General features: G+C 46.9%; 1 protein-coding gene across 4 annotated transcripts in view; it reads right to left on the reverse strand.

Annotated features, from left to right (window-relative positions):
* CACNA1H (calcium voltage-gated channel subunit alpha1 H) overlaps nt 1-20,006 on the reverse strand; it is a 577,698-nt gene that overhangs the window by 218,665 nt on the left and 339,027 nt on the right. For all 4 annotated transcript variants that reach the window (XM_088464812.1, XM_088464813.1, XM_088464811.1 and 1 more), the window contains one exon: nt 15,718-15,877. In XM_088464812.1, coding sequence (XP_088320938.1) covers nt 15,718-15,877 — 160 coding nt within the window. The remainder of the gene's footprint in view (nt 1-15,717; nt 15,878-20,006) is intronic.

A 20,006-nucleotide genomic window follows, 5' to 3' on the forward strand; every position in this document is an offset into this window, starting at 1 on the left:
TGAATCCGGCTGTGCTAATCCCAATGGTTATTAATAATAATCATCCCCAGAAATAAATGAATTCAAAATTAGCTTTGTTATTGGAAACCAGCCAGTAAAAGCTGCCATACACGTTTCTCTGTCTTGCCAGCGCGCACTCTCTGTGGCGTAGAGCGGCTTTATTGACGACAGTCCACAGTTCTGTGAATTCATTGAGTCTGAAGCAGCTGTAGACATATGACTCCACACGACTGCCAGTTATGGACATATGACGGTGATGTGGCCGTCACTTTGCATATGTGACTGTCAGGATACATACACGTCCTATGATATGATTTATGTCTGAAGGAATTGGGATTGCCTCGGCAGTTTGCACCAGTGAGCTCCATCTCCTGCAATCCCCTCTGTGTGGTCTTTTGTCACCACACAGGAAGCATCTCGTCGGAAGGGAACATGTGTCCAAAATGTGTGAGCAGGACTGAGGCACTGTGGGATGATGTGCACAGTAGGGGGGTGGGGGCATAGGCAAACGCAGGGGGGGTTCCGTCTGCCTGGAAACCCCCCTCCCCAGCACACACCATGACCACAATAGAAATAGTAATATAATAGAATGTTAATTAGAGATGAGCGGTTCGGATTCTGTGGAATCCGAACCGCTCCGAACATTGGGGATCCGAGTCCACCCGAACCCTGTTCGGGTGTTCACCGCCTGACTCGGATCCCCGTTCGGGGCCGAACGGCGGCCGCCTGATGTCGGATTCTCACTAGAGAATCCGACATCAGGTCTCCTCGCGTGTAGGGCAGAGCGCAGTGATAGCGCTCTACCCCTACACAGACACAGACACACAGCCGCCAGCGGCAGCTGTGTGTTTGTTACAGCAGCCAATGAGAGTCACACAGACTCTCATTGGCTGCTGCACGGAGGGAGCCGGCTGGAGCTCACACATGAGCTCCGTCTTCCGGCTCCCTCCTCAGCGTGTGACAGAGCGGACGGCGCGGGAGCGGGGATACAGGTAAGTTTTATTTTTTTTACTTGTCAAAGGTCCGGGGGCGCTACTGGGGGGGGGTCTGCACTACTGGGGGGGTCTGCTACTGGGGGGGGGCTATACTACTGGGGGGGCCATACTACAGAGGGGCCTGCTACTGGGGGGGCTATACTACTGGGGGGGGTCTGCACTACTGGGGGGGGTCTGCTACTGGGGGAGGCAATACTACTGGGGGGGCCATACTACAGAGGGGCCTGCTACTGGGGGGGGCTATACTACTGGGGGGGGGTCTGCTACTGGGGGGGCCATACTACTGGGGGGGATCTGCACTATTGGGGGGCCATACTACAGAGGGGCCTGCTACTGGGGGGGGGCTATACTACTGGGGGGGTCTGCACTACTGGGGGGGGTCTGCTACTGGGCAGGGCTATACTACTGGGGGGGCCATACTACAGAGGGGCCTGCTACTGGGGGGGGCTATACTACTGGGGGGGGTCTGCTACTGGGGGGGCCATACTACTGAGGGGCCTGCTACTGGGGGGGGCCATACTACTGGGGGGGCCTACTACAGGGGGGGCCATACTACAGGGGGGGCCCATACTACAGGGGGGGCTACTACTGGAGCAGCCTACTACTGGGGGGGCCTGCTACTGGGGCAGCCTACTACTGGGGGAGCCATACTACTGGGGGGGCATACTACTGGGTGGCATGCTAATGGGGGGCATACTACTGGGGGGGCCTGCTAATGGGGGACATACTACTGGGGGGGCCTGCTAATGGGGGGCATACTACTGGGGAGCATTCAACTGGGGGCACTGCATAGTGGACCGTACTACTAAGGGGACTGCATAGGGGGCACCACTGCTGGGGGACATTGTGTAAGGGACACCGCTACTGTGGGCATTGTGTAAAAGGGTCACTACTGTGGGCATTGTGTAAAAGGGGCACTACTGTGTGTCGTAACATAAATAAGAGACACTACTTTATGGTGTAATGTGAATCAGGCCCTATGTGCGGTGTAATGCTAATAAGATTGTGCACTGTGACTCCTAGGGCCGTAGCCCACTTTGTAAACAAGTACTGTGACTCTGCTGGCCGTACCCCACTGGGTGGGTGCACTACTTTTCATTTCTGCCACTGCTGTGTGGCAATGTGTCATAGATGTGCTTTATACTGTGGTGTCTGTGTCGTTGTGCCGCTGCTTTGTCGCTTAGTAACCAGTCAGCTCACTGCAACCTTTGGCCAATAATGTTGAAAACAATATTATAAGCTGTGATATGGTCTAAATTGACTGGAAATTAATGTTATTGAGGTTAATAATACTCTAGGAAGAAAAAAAAGACCAATTTATGTGATTTTAGCTTTTTTTGTCAATTTTTGTAAAAAAATCCAAATCCAAATCCAAATCCAAATCCAAAGCCAGTCACCGCAGTTTGGCAAATCCAAATCCAAAGCCGGACGACGAATTAGAACCAAATCCAAATCCGGCAAAAATGGTCCGGCGCACATCCCTAATGTTAATAGCGCTGCATGTTCTTCTCAGTTTCACAAATGAAATGATTAGAACCACCTGTGGAATTTTTCAAATGTGTCAGCCAGTAATAAATATACCTGTGCACCAACTAGGATATGTGGAAAACATGCACTGTTAGGGGTGCACTGCTATAGACCATCAATAGGGTTAATTATTAATACTGTATAATAATACACTATCCAGTACATAGACCGATATGTACATATATGTCCAGGGCAGTGCTAGGTTCTTCTGCTGCTCCCCCAGACTCCCGGACTTGCTCCCATGCTCAGGAATGGTGCCAACATCTGACATAAAACATTCAGCTCAGACAGGATGGCCCTACTGCCGCATCTAATGGCTTACTGTGATCACTGGTCCTGTATATGCTGGAATTATGACACACAATACACTTTGTATGATGCATATTAAAGCTGGATAAGTGCTAATTCTGCCCTCTTCATGGACTGGCCACACTCGCTGTAAAATCAAGCATTTGGAAAACCCCATCTAGAAATCCTGCGTTTGCCCCTGGGGGTGTCAGCAAAACAGCCAGCATGCAATTCTCAGAGATTCATTGCTGCCATGTAACATAAGCCTCACCGATGGTAATTACTTATACATTTCACAGTTTTATTGAGGAGGCGGCATGGGGAGCCCTGCACTGGCCTTCAAAAGAGCCGACAAGTATCCAGAAAACCTCTGTGGTTCTCTGAACAGTCGCCAGCACGTGGTAATTCAGCTAATCGCATGCCAGAGCAAAACCTCGTGCCTCATGATTCAATGGTAATAGTACTGTCGCGGGCTTCATCCACAGGAAAGGCTTAGCACCATAGAAGATCATTTATGATCATGCAAAAAGTGCCAATCCATAGTGCAAATACTCTATTGTGATGTCAAGCCGTCTCCTTTGAGCAAGTGTGCCCTATTCTTATGGAGGGCTCCGGCCCTGCACATGAGACATCAGGGGAAGCTCTTCGGAGGCTCCCTGGGGTACAGAGTGCCATCATCTTCACCTTGCATGTCAAATACAGATGTCATGGGGCAGTAACGGTGCCACCCTCTAGGGCTCTGTGCTCTGGGCAGCGGCGACCCTCTCACACTTCTAGTTACAGCTCTGGATATGTAGCCCAAAAACATACTTTACTACTATCCCAGAAATTAACTTGGGAGGGGGGGTGTTCTGTTCGGCTCCTGGAAAAGTTGACAGCATTTGGCTCCAGCCTACGGGAGCTTGTGATGTTCTTTGCAGTAAATTGCGTCATTGTGGCCCCGTCTCCCAGTGCCCAATGGCATTAAGGTGCAGGGGGAGGGGAAGAGCCGTGATTAAGCAATTCCTGGAACCACCCGCCCTTTGGACCTCCCCCTGAGTGATATCCAAGATGAAATGAATAAAATACTGGCAAGTATGACCATTATAGCTGTGTCTGGGGTGGGGATGAGTTTGGCAGACTGGGGCGTGTCTTGCTAAGTGCATAAAGTTTTACACCCATTTAGGAAAATGTGCTTAAGTTTTGTGGGTGGGATTATTTAAATGAGCAAATGGGATGCATTAAGGGAGGCGGTCCCAGATTCACAGATGGACGTACAGAATGGTTCTCTCTGTCTGACTTTTTCAGCCCACTAAGGCCGGATTCAATTTGAGGCGAAAAGTCCGGATCTGCGATACTTTTTCGCCGATGACGTCATTTTCGCCTGTTTTGATTTTTCCTAGTATTCAATTTGAAAGACTTTTTGCCTAGGCGGAAAGTCAATGCAATGTAATAGGCGAAAAAGTTTCGCCTATGAATAGCAGGCGGAAATAAGTGCAGAATTGGGGTTTTGGGGTGCAACGTTGCGGGATCCCCCGTGCAGCCTTCAGACAGTCCCCCAAAGGTAAACTGTGTCCAAATTAAAAAAAAAAACCACTTAAGAACACCCCAAAAAAAATCACCTTCATTTTGGGGTCCAAAAAAAAAAATGTTGGGGGACGAAGTTAAAAACTAGCGAACTTGACTCTGGGGGGGTCCCCAAGTATGCCCCAGGTGTTTTTTTGATTGCAGGTGCTTGCGGCAGGTGGATTTTCCACGATTTTTTCAACTTCACTTTTTCAACTTTTAAATATGCTGGCCCCCATTTTCAAGTACCCCCAAAAATACTCCTGAATAATATTCTGCATCACGTATAGAAAAACGCTATTTAGCAGCTATTCAGCCCGTATAAAAAACCCAAATCGGGGGGTATCATAGTGAACCCCCATGTCAGAGCATCTTTTGGGGGGTGTCAGGCTGATTTCCCCAAAACTGACAGTACTTTCCGCCTGTTCAAGTTTCGTCGGGTCCTGTTTTCGCGTACTTTCAATACGGGGTAAAGCGGGCACGCGCGCGATACTTTTCCGCCTACGAAACATGCGAAGTAGGCGAAAAGTCCGGGACGCGAAAAAGTATCGCAGCTCGGCTCAAATTGAATACGGCTCTATGAGGTGGTTGTATGTCATGCTTCATCCTATACTTATAATGGGAAGTACAGTACTCCAGATAACACCGGACTTGGAGAACACAGAGTAGTTTGACAGACAAAAATTGTTCTGGACTGAAGAATATAACACAATTGAGCGTGGTGTTGCAGTTAAACCAGCCCTGGAAGGGTTAAACAATCTCTGGGGCTTAATAGAAAACAGTAGATCTTTGTGTGGTACAGGGAAATTGCAGGAGAGAGGTCCTATTGCTTACCGCTCAGGACTGACAGTAGAGCCTCCTATCCCAAATCACGCTCATTGTGTACCCAGATAGAAAAGTATGGACATGACCAAAATGTTTTCGTTTTTTCTTTTGTAGAAGAGGAAACAAATGAATTTCGATAGAAATGATTTCAGAGCAATTTACAGCCAAGGGGGGAAAAAAGTGTTCCTGCTGAGAGGGGTGATTCACAGGCTCCGAGTACAACCGGCACCAGAAAAGACGGATGATGATCCATAATACAGATTTAACACATGTCATTCCAAATGGCACAGCAGTTCTCGTCTTTGATCTGCAGGATCTCTAGTTGAAGCAAATATTGTCATCTTTAAGCCACGCAGAGTTGGACTGGCCCACAGGGGTACAGGGGAAACCCCCGGTGGGCCCCACCGCCTGAGGGTCCAACCCCCTCCTCTAAGGATCAGGTTCAAGACTGTGCATTTCAACTATACATTATACATACTGTATGCTACATTATACTGCACAGGACTATGGACAATTGCTGTTATTAATCTGGTACATTATCATGCATGCACTAGCAGTACTTACTATATATACATTTTTAAAGGGGTCCAGTCCATACACTCTCTAATGGCTAGCCAAGCCTCTGTGTAGGCTGGCCACATCCCCTCTGGAGGCTGGCCACAACCCCTCTGGAGGCTGGCCACACCCACTGTGGAGGCTGGCCACACCCCAAAGTATGGGTCTTTATCACTGCATTCCCCTGGTGGGCCCATCATGCCCCAGTCCAACACTGAAGCCACGTATCCACTTGCCGATTAAACAGAGCGATTGAACGATTACGACATCGTAATCGTTCAACTGCTCATTAATCGGGCACAAATCGGCCAGTATAATGTCGGAAACGACCAGCGATGTGTGATCCGGTTGGTCGTTTCCAACATCAATCGTCGCCTGAACATGACGGTCAATCTGCCGATAATGACAGATTGGCCATGTTCAGCCGTATCGTTCAGTGTAGGCACTACAGGGGACGAGGAACGACTGTACGATTACAATGTTGTAATCGTACTGTTGTTCCATGATCTACAAGTGGATACGCACCTTTAGAAATAAACACAGGTAGGTGCAATCCCGGCGCAATCCGCGGAGGGATAGAAACTTTTATATGTTGCTTAGAAGAAATGAGCAAAGCGATTCGGCAAAGTTACATTTCTAAATATGGCACCAAAATAAAAGTTTGTGAAATCACCTGGAACGGCAACACAGAGATTTAGTAGGCATGGATGCATTAGCTGGCCTCACTCAGTCATCTTTCTCCGGCTCTGTGGGCCTGATTCAAAGATGAATGCATTGGCGATTACGGACGCAGATCGAGCGATAGTTCGCCAGTGCACATGCGCATTGCGGTTACGGACGCACAGAGGATCCACTCGCAAAGTAAGTGACAGGTAGTCAGCGATTGGGGGTGGTAGCAGGGGAGTGGTCAGGAAAACACAGGCGTGTCTGACCGTTTGAATGCCGTTACATGGGCGTGCATAAATTAGCCCTTGCGATCTCCTAGGCACTATGAGAGTCCTCTGCGTGTTAGGAGAGCTGCGGTGGGTCGGACCTGCCGCAAAGGCAAGATGGGCGCTCGATGTGCATTGATGCTACCGATATTTATGCAGGTGTACCAGCGATATGTCTGTGTACGACATAGTTCACTGACATATCGCGACGGTTGTGCTGCACAGCCGATGTGTAATATATCTGCAAATATATCTGTCCATCGGCAAGTGTGTACTTGTGTACATGTGCAGCGCCATCCACGGGGATGGGGGCGGACAGGACACCTGACCAGCGGGACCTGCGGCTGCCTGTACGATGATGGTCGTTCAGTGTATATGAACGACCATCATCTACAGATATATCTTGCAGTGTGTACCCACCATTGGTATAATAGTGATGTCAGGCAGGCAGCACTAACCCTCTGCCTATCACTCCACCATCAGGCATCTGTTATTTTTGTAGATTTTGCAAGTCATCTTTTCAATCTGAATCACTGGTTGGCAATTAGTAATGAATTCCTAAATATATGTATTAAACATGAAGAGATTCAAACAAGTTTCATTTGTTGGGCTTATACATGTACATACAGTTGCAAAAATATAGGGCCAGTCTTGTTCCATGAAGCAGGCCTCTGTTTAATCCTCAAAGCAATCTTATACAAGCTTTAACCCCGGAGCTAAAACCTGGGTTATTGCAGGGTTAACCTGGGCAGCTCCCTGGTGTAAAAGGGGAGAGTGTTGGATCGCCAGGACGAGTGACCCAGCAGCCCAACCCAGGTAACTAGCAGGGTTTAACACGGGCGTAACCCGTGAAACCCTGCTGTGAGAACAGCGCACCCAGGGTCACGTTGGAGTGCGCTGCTAGCCGGCCGATTGGTCCGGCTTCAGTGGCGCTTGGAGATGACGTCATCTCCAAGCGATCGCTTTCACGCCAGGAAAGCTGGGTCTATGCAGCCCCGACTCCGGTGTGAGCGGCGCCGACTCGGGAATATCCCAAGTCGGCGCCAGCTTAATTCCGGGTCTGATTCAGATAGGAACTCTGGGCCTGATTCAGACTCGCTCGCAAGCGACGGAGGGAGCTCCGTCGTGCGCATGCACGAGACCCAAGCTGTCAAGCCAAGCTGTCGCTCCGGGTCTCGCACCAAAGGGGGCGTGCTGTCGATGTTGAGTGACAGTGGGAGTGATTTTGGCTCTGATAGAGCCAAAATCACTCCAGGGCTTGCGGTCACCGAGACCCTACCGCAGGGTCTCGTCGCAAGCCAGATGGTCGCGATGGTCTTGACCATCGCGACCATCATCATGGACGCTCGCATAAGCTGTGGGCGGTAACCCACAGCTATGCGAGCGTCCAGGAGGACGCTCCAAAAAAACCCAAACAAAACGCCCTGATTCAGAGCGGGCGCTCGTTCAGAGCGTCCGGCTCTGAATCAGGCCCTCTGTTCCAACTCCGGGTCAGACCCGGAATTTTGGTGGATAAGGGGTATAAGCGAAAACAACATACTGTATAAGAGGAGACTACATGTATAGCATACACATTCTTCATCTTCTACTAGTCCTTGTGCCCCCAATTGTGGACAAGCTTTACAATACCCCAGGAAAGGAGCTCTCTGGGATTTAACCATAGTTGGGATGGGGAGTACTCACAGCAATAGCTGAGTGGTTCCCCCGCTGAGAAGAACTCTTAGCAAAACCAAGTCACGCACACGCACACGCACAAGGGACCAGGACCGGTGTCGTCTCAACAAAGTTTCATTGTTAAATTGCGCTGTGATAGGAAATATTTACTAATATTATCACTGCATTTTGATAATTGCAGGCATAGGAAAAATTTCCCCCTGGCTCCTCTGGATCCACCAATGGACAGCGCTACCTGTCTGGTCTAAATAACAGGAACTCACTCTAAGGTGCCGATTCAATTACACACCAGCTGCTGCCGGAGTGGCTTCCACTGGCTGCTGCGCGGATATCACTTATTTTCTGCTCAAACGCCATGGAGGCGTGAGCAGAAACGAGCGACCGTAATTAGCGTTATGTGGGCAGCGCGAGGAGACAGCGGCAGCTCGTGCGTCACTGAATCAGTCCCTAACATTATAGGTGCGTACACACTGGGCGATAAAGTGGACGACTGAACGATAACGATATCGTTAAGTCGTCCACTTTATCGTCCATTTTTAACCCCAAAAAGATGAACGATAACGACGACGCGCGTTCCCGCGGGTCGTTCGTCATTATCGTTCATCGGGCTGACATGCAGGCCAACCTGACGATCTCGTCAGGTTGCTGCATGTCAGGGAATGGGGGAGAGAGCTCGGCGCTGAACGATATCGTTAATGATATCGTTCAGCGGCTGTGCTCAATGTCATGAACAACATTGAGCACAGCCTGCCAGGGACAACACTACACGATATCGCTCAGGGAGCATATCGTGTAGTGTGTACCCACCATATGAGTAACTCACACAGCATTAACGCCTAGTTTTATGTCTCCATATTTCTCCCCTCTCCCTCGCTGCACAAAATGGATTTGCCAAGGTACAAAAACGCACGTTCTAGATGGATTTACTCCTAACGGTAAATGAGGCCCAGAGAGCTGGCTCCTTTATCTGTCCCTTGTCCACTAGACTCATCCTTGTGCTGGCTGATCTCTCTATCTCAGCTCTATGTCATGCACTGTGCTCCCATTACATTCAGGTCTATATTTCTGCATTTAAATAACGCACTTTTACTTGTAACTCTGACCTCTCCAAAATGTGTTTTCCTGAGCTGTGTCGGGGGAAAGACAGAATTTAAATTACTTCTTTACTGAGAAAGTTTGCAAGGTCTCCGCTGCCTGATTCGGAGATGGAGATTAATGCTGCCGCAGTTGCCTGCAGCGGCTGTGCGAAAATATGCAAATGTTGCAGCCGCTGGTATTTGTACTGAGATGTCCGCTGACGCTTCGCAAAGAGACTGTGTATATAGAAGCAGCATCGGTCGCACATCAGTCAAAAATCATCAATATATCGGACTAGCGATGATCGGACCATCGCGACTTTGCCTTTCTCCAGCGGATGCACACTGGGGGGGGCTGAAGGCTGCTACATTTATATTTCTCCGGCGGCTGCTCCTCTATGCAGATAGACACCAGGCGGAGGGTACTGCCAGCTGCCCGGTCAGTAGTGGTCAGCAACACTGCAGAAACTGGGGGAGGGTGCAGGGATGCAGAAGGGCCGGTAGGTCCCTCTGCCATTGGCGGCTATTATCTGCCGGCAGCCGCCCACTGTGCGTTTCTGATTGGTCGCAATGTTTGCGGCAGCAAGTGGTTAAATGCCCACATGGCACCCCCACACAAATGCCCTTTAAATACCCATCAGACCTCCATCCACGCCAATCAGACCACCCGCACAGGTCCATAAGATGTCCCCACATATCATTGAGTACTAATCATACCTCCCACATGCCCATCAGACCCTCCCTTATCTAGAAGCCACCCGTTCAGCCGCCGGTCGGTGGCAGACAGAGCATCTTCTCTGTTGCAGTAAAGACCAACTTCACCTCGGCCCATTGTTCACTAGCTGTGGGGCGAGTGGAAGGTGAGTGATCATGGCTACACTGATAGGGGTGGCGATCACTCCAATTGCCCCTGGATCCGCCTCTGGAGAGAGCTATCAGACCAGCCAGAGTGCGTCCTGCGGGAACCGCCCATTTTTGAGTCCCCTGCTGCCACATTTGCATGATAAAATGCATTATGTCACGTAAGTGCGATCCTTCCGGCTCTATAACTGATTCTCTATGAGTTCCGCAGATAATAGAAGAAAGTAACCGTAGATTATTTTCCTGGCCTAGAATGTGTTCCTGTAATATTAGGGATATTGGCCCTCATTCAGAGCCACTCGCTAGCGGCAGTACGCTCGTTCCGAGCGATGTTCGCACATCTGCGCATGCGTACGGTTTTTAGTACGCATGCGCGAACCAGTCAGTGCTGCCGAAAATCGTTGGTACGCAATATAGCGAGGGCCTGCTATTTTGAGTGACAGATTGAGGCGTATGTGGGTGGTAACAGGGGAAGGTGCTTGAAAACGGGGAGTGGAGATCCGAACGCAGGCGTGCTTAAAGGTCAAAACGGGCGTTTTAAGGGAGTGCATAATTAATACAGCAGCGTCATTGACCACGTCACTTGGTTTTTTTTAACTCAGAACTGCTCGCAAAATAGCAGTTGAAAACACCAACCACAAGAATAGCGAGCAGTTCATACGCTGTACGATGTACTCGATTAATCTAATAAATAGCGGACATGACGTATGGTGCGTGCGGCCAGGGGGCGTTTTTATCAAATAAACGCGCGTATGTTTTGCTCGCTCGTTCAGACTTAGAGGTGGGAACAGACTGCAATTTGCGAACGGATCATTTGAATAGCCACCCCTTGTTTTTGAACGAACGACCACTAATAGCGAACGGCTCTGAATCAGGCCCATTGTACCAATGACTGCTCAGAAGGAGGAGGCACATTCATACCCACTGACGCTCCCAGAGACAATATACCTGATAAGAGTTGGAAGGAAGTCGGGTGTATGTTGCTAGGGAACTGCGGGCACGGGATTTGCATAACTCGCCCATATGTAGAGTTGCAAGCATCTTGGTACGCTTACCCCATATGTGTATTCTTGGATTGCTACATCATGAGCGCACATTTGCACCTACCCTAAACTAGATGCAAAAGATACGCCTGGAAAAAGGTCCAACCCAGCGCAGCCCGCTGTTCCGTTGACGCGCCCTCTCTCAGCTTTGCCTACGAGGGAACGCCTCATCCAAGCCTGGTCTCACCTTCTCAGCAGCAAGTATAGATGCGTTCAAAATGCGTACTACTCTGCACCGCCCCCGTACATGCGCACGCACGCAAGACACGGTCCACAAACAGATGTACGTTCCACTCAGCTTCAGCCCCAATATGTCCATTCATTTTCCTGCCAGACGGGCTACGCAGGTCAGTATTATCTATCTAATTGTGTATATTACAATGCAAAAGCCCACACAGAGAGAAGATCATTTCCATGTACAGTCGATATATACTTACAACATTTTTTCTGCGCATATACAGCACAAGAGATCTGTAATATCTAGTCAGTGGCTGACACCAAGTTTGATTTATAAATAGGAACATGAGGCAACCGCACATGAGATCTACAGTACGTTGTAAAAATGGATCCTGAAAGGGGCAAAGGCTCCATAAATACACTCTGCTTTCTCAGGTACCTGGAACTGCAGGAAGATGGCAGATCTCTTAGGTAAAGGTGCGTACACACTAGACGATTGAAATGAGCGATTGAACGATTACGATATCGTTAACCTTCAATCGCTTATTAATCGTTCATAAATCGTCCAGTGAAATGTCGAAAACGACCAACGATGCACGAGCTCCCACTGCCAATAACATCAGGTTGTGCATGTTCGGGGGTAAGGGAGGGTGCCTGCACTGAACGACATATCGTTCAGTGTGGGCACATTATCCACTGCACCAGATGAAGAACGACTGCACGATTACAATGTTGTACTTGTAATCGTGCAGACGTTCCGCTGTCGTCTATTGTGTACGCACCTTAACACCCGGAAGTCTCCTCTTATACACTGGAGGTCACATGAGTTGTTTAACTCAGGTGTTCCCGAAACCCTCTGGGCCAATAGACATCTAGTCTAGCCCAGCCGCTAGTTAACAATGGAAATGTGTCCCAAGCTTTAAACTCAGGGGAAATAAGACTTACAGTATCCCAAGTTCAAAAACTAAGTATAAATCTAGCCCAAGCTCAAGTAGTAAATAAATATACAACTTAGGGCCTGATTCAGCAAGGATTTCAATTGCAAAGCTGCACGCAGGCTATAGATACAGTATATGATATATGCATACAGGCTATAGATACAGTATATGCTATATGCACGCAGGCTATAGATACAGTATATAATTTATGCACGAAGGCTATAGATACAGTATATGATGTATGCACGCAGGCTATAGATACAGTATATGATTTATGCACATAGGCTATAGATACAGCATATGATTTATGCACGCAGGCTAAAGATACAGTATATGATGTATGCACGCAGGCTATAGATACAGTATATGATGTATGCACGCAGGCTATAGATACAGTATATGCTATATGCACGCAGGCTATAGATACAGTATACGATTTATGCACGCAGGCTATAGATACAGTATATGATGTATGCACGCAGGCTATAGATACAGTATATGATGTATGCACGCAGGCTATAGATACAGTATATGATGTATGCACGCAGGCAGCTTTGCAATTGTGATCCTTGCAATAATGTAATTGCAGCAGGAGGTGTATGACACCCCCTGCGGCATTTGCAATCCCAGCACTGTGACGGAGGTCGCTGGCTGGCATCACATACATCACGACCATCGATGGTCGCAATGGTGGATGGCCGGACAGCTGAGTAAGCCTCAGGCTGGCCGGCTTGCCAGCCCAGAAGACTGCGTACGTCCACCCAGTCTCTGGGCTGGCGATTCCCGGGAACGTCGGCCGCTCCCGCACCGCCCCTTAAATGCCTCCGCCTGTCAATCAGGCAGAGGCATTCAAGTGTTTGCATGCGATTGAGCAGGACCCATTCTGCACGTGCGCAGCACCCACACTAGCAATGGGTCCTGCGCACGTGCAGAGTCACGATAATCGGGAATGAAGGCCTTAGTTCAAAATTAAGTACTAATTATTAATCTAGTCCAAAACAATGCATGAATCTAGTCCAAATTTAAGTACTGAGGGTCTGGTTCAGAGTTGGACGCAAATGGCGTCGCTGCTGCGATCCCATACGCAGCGGCTGCGTGAAAATATTCAAAATGTTGCAGCTGCCGGGATTTGTATTGAGACGCCCACTTGCAGTGCCTCGAGTCCGCAGTTTGTGCCCAAGGCGACTCCGATGCATACACAGAAGAAAACACATGATCCATTTGTGAAAACATCGGTTTTGCAGGCGTCTCTGAATCAGGCCCCTAATATTAATCGAGTCCAAATTTAAGCACCCAGGATAATTTAACACAAGCTCTAGTACATAACATTGATATGCAGCAATAAAGAGCCTATATCCGAAAAATTATAAATATGCTCCCAGACCCGTTAGCCTATCTACTATCATCAAACAGATTTGATCGGCTGCACAGACTTCTCCACTGAGACATTAGACCATAGGTCTTCAAACTTGGCCCTCCAGCTGCTGTGGAACTACACATCCCAGCATGCACTACCACCTTCTTGATATAACAGCATGCTAAAACTATGGCAGTGCATGCTGGGATGTGTAGTTCCACAGCAGCTGGAGGGCCAAGTTTGAAGACCCCTGCAATTAGACATTAGATAGTCAGAGTGAGAGAACACTCTCCTGATCTCCCTGGGCTTCCGTGTTCTGCACATGAGATTACACTAAAACCTCTATCAATAACACTAGATACGTCTGTCTTTTATTAGGAAAGGTTCCTCACAATTCACTTTGCTTTGCCAGATTTGACCCCTCTGCTTTCTGTAGCAGACCCATATATGGTAGCAAAATTTGGGATCTCTCTGACCTTTTGACCCTCTCTTGCCCCCCACTATCCTCTCCTATTCTGTGATAGTCCCATTAGTGACAGGGCTGGCTGGTACCGGAGACTGATAACATGGATGGACTCTTCAAATAATCTCCTTAATGGCCCTTTATAAAAATCCCAGTTGAGGATGGATTAGCTTCTCCATCACTTTAGTGTAAGTGGATTAATGGAAATGATTAATCTTTAACAGACAGTTTCTTTTCTGTTGCAGCAGCTGAAGGTGAAAGCGTGCTATTTATGTGTTATCTTAAGTGCCGGGGGCTGACATGTGTAGTCGTGAGTTGCATTTGGGATGGATACGACCTTGTAGGGGTTTAACCCTCTTATGAACCAGAAGCCCGTGGACATAAGTGTCTTGAGTAGAATGTCAGAAGCTGACAATTACAGTATGTTGAATGGCAAACACTTTGCCGCTTCTTAAGCTGGGTACAGACTTGTAGACATATCGTTCGTTGGAACGACCAGCAATATATTACTAGTGGATCGGCAGAGTGCACACCCTGCATACCTGTGAACAAAGTCGTTCACGGACATATCAGTTCGGCCTTGCAGATCTATCAGGACATCTGCCTGCTTGTACAGATGACTCGCCGACCGCCCATACAAAGCCCGCAGGGACCGCCGACACTGACATCACAAGTGGGCGGGAACATTTAAAGCTTACCAAATTGGCCGCTTGGTCGGCACGACGCCTGGTCGGCCGCTTCGTCAGGTAAGTGTGTACCCAGCTTTAGTGCTGGCTGCACACATTATGATGGCATTGTTCAGCCCAATTAAGGTATGACCGGACCTGTATTCCTGTATAGTTATATTTACATCACACCTAGATATGGAAACATCTGCTTTCAGTATAGTTTGTATCCCTCCACTGCTCAAGCATCTACTTTTGTTTTGATAGTTACATATACAGTAACACAAATATATAGATACCAAATGCACTTAGTAAATAAGCCTATTAATTTAATTGTGCCATAAAATAGCTCACAATTGACTACAGGGGGTAAATTTACTAAGATTGGAGTTCTATTTAAGAAGTGATGTTGCCCATAGCAACCAATCAGATTCTACTTCTCATTTATCTAGCTCCTTCTGGAAGATAATACCTGGAATCTGATTGGTTGCTATGGGCAACATCACTTCTTAATAGAACTCCCATCTTAGTAAATGTACACCCCAGGTGTCTGCATGGGTGTAATAAATGAGCACTAGGAGGTTGGTTTTACCCTCTAGCGCCATCCTGTGGTGATGGTTTCTGGTACCCACTGTACGTTTTCTTTTTATCTCCAGATATATTTGATTTCTTTTGTACCTAAACTGGTCTGAAGACCCCTCTAAAATCAGATAGTTTCACTTTCTTACCAGATTTTAACCCCAGCATAAAACTGAGCACAAATGCCTGTAAAATGTTACTGTACTGTAGTACTTACATTGCAAAATCTCGGTCCATGAAACACCTGTTTCGGAGTAACCCGGCCCAGAGTTGGACACCGACGATCCCGAAAATGAAAAACACAAAGAAACACAAGAGAAGGACATTGCCTAACATAGGCAGAGTATCTAACAGCAGGGTCACCAGTATTCTCATACCTGCGGAGGAAAGGAGAAGTGTTACATAGTACAATAGTCTACACAATTATACCCCACCACCACCATACGTATCAGACAGACACAACAAACGTTACTTGATAATATTACTGCATCATCTTCACTATTGCCAACAAGATAAAACTTTTTTTAATCAAAGTGGAACTGGCAAGTGCACCTCAGTAGTTGCTATCTTCCTGGTATATGTAAAGTTGTTTCCCTTGGACACGACAACAAATACATTTAGGTCTGTACATTGGATACACAGCAAATCTGTCGGAATTGAGCCTCAAGTCTTCCCAGTCCTACCCACACCAAATTGCACAACAGAATTAATTGACAGTCATCTTCCCAATTCTGCTCATTCTGTAAAAGTGCAAATTGACATGGAAGGGCAGAGCAATGTCGGGACTGGGGGAACATAGCAGTGCTGAGAAATGGCCTATTTCACCATCAAACTAGTATCACTCATCTGTAATCAATAAGGGTCCTTATCTATCAACGAGTTTTAGCATTCGCAACGAGTGTTAAAACTTGTTGCGTATGATAATGGTGCTCCAGCCAATCAGCTCCCAACTGTCACCTGTTTGAAAAATGACAGTTGGGAGCTGATTGGCTGGAGCACCATTTATCATACGCTAAGAGTTTTATCACTTGTTGTGAATGATAAAACTCGTTGTTAAATGAGGCTCGTAGGGGTCTAGTTACTAAGCAGTGTTAGGAGACAGAGGGAAAAGTGATAAGGTGCCAGCCAATCAGCTCCCAACTGTCATTTTTCAAACACAGCCTGTGAGATGACAGTTAGGAGCTGATTGGCTGGCACCTTATCACTTTTCACTCTGTCTCCTAACACTGCTTAGTAACTAGACCCCTTAGTCTCTAGAACTATGCAGACTGCTGGATCACGCCAATTGTCGGATATTGTCAGCAATATCATAATGTAAGTGGCCAGCTAAAGGGCTAATCTTTCTGGTAGACAAAATTGGATGAAGGTAGAATCTCTTTTTAACCAGTCAATATTTGCATTTTTGTGAATATTGCTTCCACTCCAAAATATGGCTGCCTATGGTGCGCAGCATACATTGCCGGACTTACATATAAACATAGCATTTGACGGCCGATAAGAACCACTTAGCCCATCTAGTCTGCCCTTTTTTAACCTTTTGGTAACCTCAACCCTATATGATCCTTAGGGGTCTATTTACTAAGCAGTGTTAGGAGACAGAGTGAAAAGTGATAAGGTGCCAGCCAATCAGCTCCTAACTGTCATTTTTCAAACACAGCCTGTGAGATGACAGTTGGGAGCTGATTGGCTGGTACCTTATCACTTTTCACTCTGTCTCCTAAAACTGCTTAGTAAATAGACCCCCTTAGTTCTTTGTAAGACTTCCCAATGCTGTCATAGCTCTACCCAACTCATACCAAAAATTCCGGTGCACGTGACAACCCTACGTGTCGGTAAATGTGATACATTATGGCGGCAGCGTAAAAAGAAGCAGGCATGATCACTGTAACACATCTTAGCTTAAAAACATTGTGTATAGATGGAAATAAAACTAACAAAACTGAAAAAAAAACTAAAATAAAAAAAAATATATATATAAATATATATATATATATATATATATATATATGTTACCCAGATCCTGCACCATGGCGACCGAACGGAGAAAGCTAGAAAACAATAAATAATCTGTAAACTAAAGACACAAAAGAAACAGTGTAAACTGCTCTAAGCCCACACACCTACACATGTGTAATGCAGGGCAACAACAATGCAAAGTGCCATCGACAAGCGAAAGTACAATATGTTCCATTAACAGGTCGTTTCAGTCTATTCACATTAATATCGGCCCTAACGTAACAGGAACAGCAATGGCAGAGAGAAGGAGTGGTCGAAATGTACTGTATATTAATAAAAAATGATCATTAGTAATACTATGGCCCGTATTCAATTTGAGCCGAGCCGCGTTAAGTTAACACGGCCCGGACTTAACTCCGATTTCGCCTGTATTGTAGGCGTTAAAGCATCGCGCGCGTGCACGCTTTACCCCGTATTCAATTTGAAAGTACGCGTTAACGGCACCCGGCGAAACTGAAAACAGGCGGAAAGAACTGTCAGATTTGGGGAAATCAGCCTGTAACCCCCCAATGATGCTCTGACATGTTATTTACTGTTCACTATGGTACTCCCCGATTTGGCTTGCTGAAGGTATTTGGAGTTTTTAAATGGGCTCAATAGCTGCTAAATAGCGTTTTTCTATACGTGATGCAGAATAGTATTTAGGAGTATTTTTTCCAGAAAATAACTTATCCCAGCAAATTTGGGGTACTTGAAAATGGGGGTCAGCATATTTAAAGTTGAAAAAGTGAAGTTGAAAAAATCATGAAAAATCCACCTGCCGCAAGCACCTGCAATCAAAAAACACCTGGGGCATACTTGGGGACCCCCCCAGAGTCAAGTTCGCTACTTTTTAACTTTGTACCCCAACTTTTTTTTTTCCGCCCCCTTTTTCAAAGTCAAATTTTGGGGTGTCCTTAAGTTTTTTTAAACATTTGTTGACACCACAAAAACCCCAATTCTGCACTTTATTCCGCCTGCTATTCATAGGCAAAACTTTACCGCCTATTACACTGCATTGCCTTTCCGCCTAGGCGTAAAGTCTTTCAAATTGAATACGGAGGAAAACCAAAACAGGCGATAATGACGTCATCGGTGGTAACTTAATGCGGATCCGGACTTAACGCTTCAAACTGAATACGGTCCTATGTGTACTATTCAATGTATGCACTTGGCAAGTGGGCTGGAAGTATACCATAATCCTAACGGGATGATGAACAGCGCTGCCCGACACTGTTGGCACATAACTGGTAAGGAGACAGTTATCGTTAGAAGCATGGCTGCCTCGCTGTGCCAGGAATTAATAGGATGGGGCCCAGTAAATGGAAGACACATTTGTACTTGCTGAGATTGATGCCACCTGAAAGACCTCGCTGGAACAGCGCACGGCTGCCTGGGTGACACTTGTTACAAGTGTCTGGTGTGTCACCTATCTCGGCTGCTTTACTGGACGAGAATTATAGAATGCAAGACGGTGAGGAACACGGCACAAAGTGACACTTTAACAATGTCTGCGCTTCTGCATCCAATATGTGTCAGTAATTCGTCCGTTTATCGCTGCTATGTGCTGTTACAGAGTCACGTTCCCATCAAACTAAAATGACCTAAATCCGTGAAAAAATGAGCACTGTAAAGGAACTGTGACCGTAGGGTCTATTCAGCAACAGTGACGATGTTGCCCAGAATATTACCGGGCAACATCGTCACGAGATTTTATCAATTATGATAAAATATGGAAGCTATGCAGCAATATTTTGAGCAGGGACAGTGGTTGCGGTAACACGCTGTCCCTGCGATGTCACAGAAGGGATTGTTTTCGGGATTCCGTAAACAATCCCTTCTGTTTGTTCCTCTGCACATGCTCAGTCATGCGCTCGGGAACAGTCTCCGTCCCTGCTTGCGGTGACCGCCAACGGGGTAAGTACAGCTCCAGCCTGTCTGGACTGATTGACATGTGTATATGGGCTTTATACTAGCCTGTATACATGTATATTTTTATGTGCTTTTATATTTAAGATTTATATATAAATGTTAAATATAAAAGCACATAAATATACATGTATACAGGCTAGTATAAAGCCCGTCAATCAGTCAATCAGTTTCGGGAGGTTTAAAAGGCTCTAGAGTGACTTACCTGCCGCCGATCACCAGGAAGCCTGGACGGAGACTTCGTGGGCTGACAAGATGCTGCATGGACTTATGGGTAAAATTTCCCTCTGTCCCTGCAGTTTTCGGGATATTTAAGTATTTTCTTCGTATAACGCCATTCTGAAATGGCGTTATATAAAGGAAATATTTATCGAGTGATTTAACACTTTTTGCTTTGCTGAATAGCAAAAAGTGTTAAACACTGTAGAGATCAATGTCTGATCCCTACAGTGCGGTAGTCAGCGAGATGGGAATCAATGGAGAAGATAATTGCGTTATCTTCTCCATTATGCTATTGCTGAATAGGGGATTTACATAATACGGAAATCATAGTTTCCGTATTTTTTATGTCAAAAAATCAGT

This window comes from Taudactylus pleione, unplaced genomic scaffold, assembly GCF_031769625.1.
Source record: "Taudactylus pleione unplaced genomic scaffold, aTauple2 ptg000061l, whole genome shotgun sequence".
Classification (NCBI taxonomy): domain Eukaryota; kingdom Metazoa; phylum Chordata; class Amphibia; order Anura; family Myobatrachidae; genus Taudactylus; species Taudactylus pleione.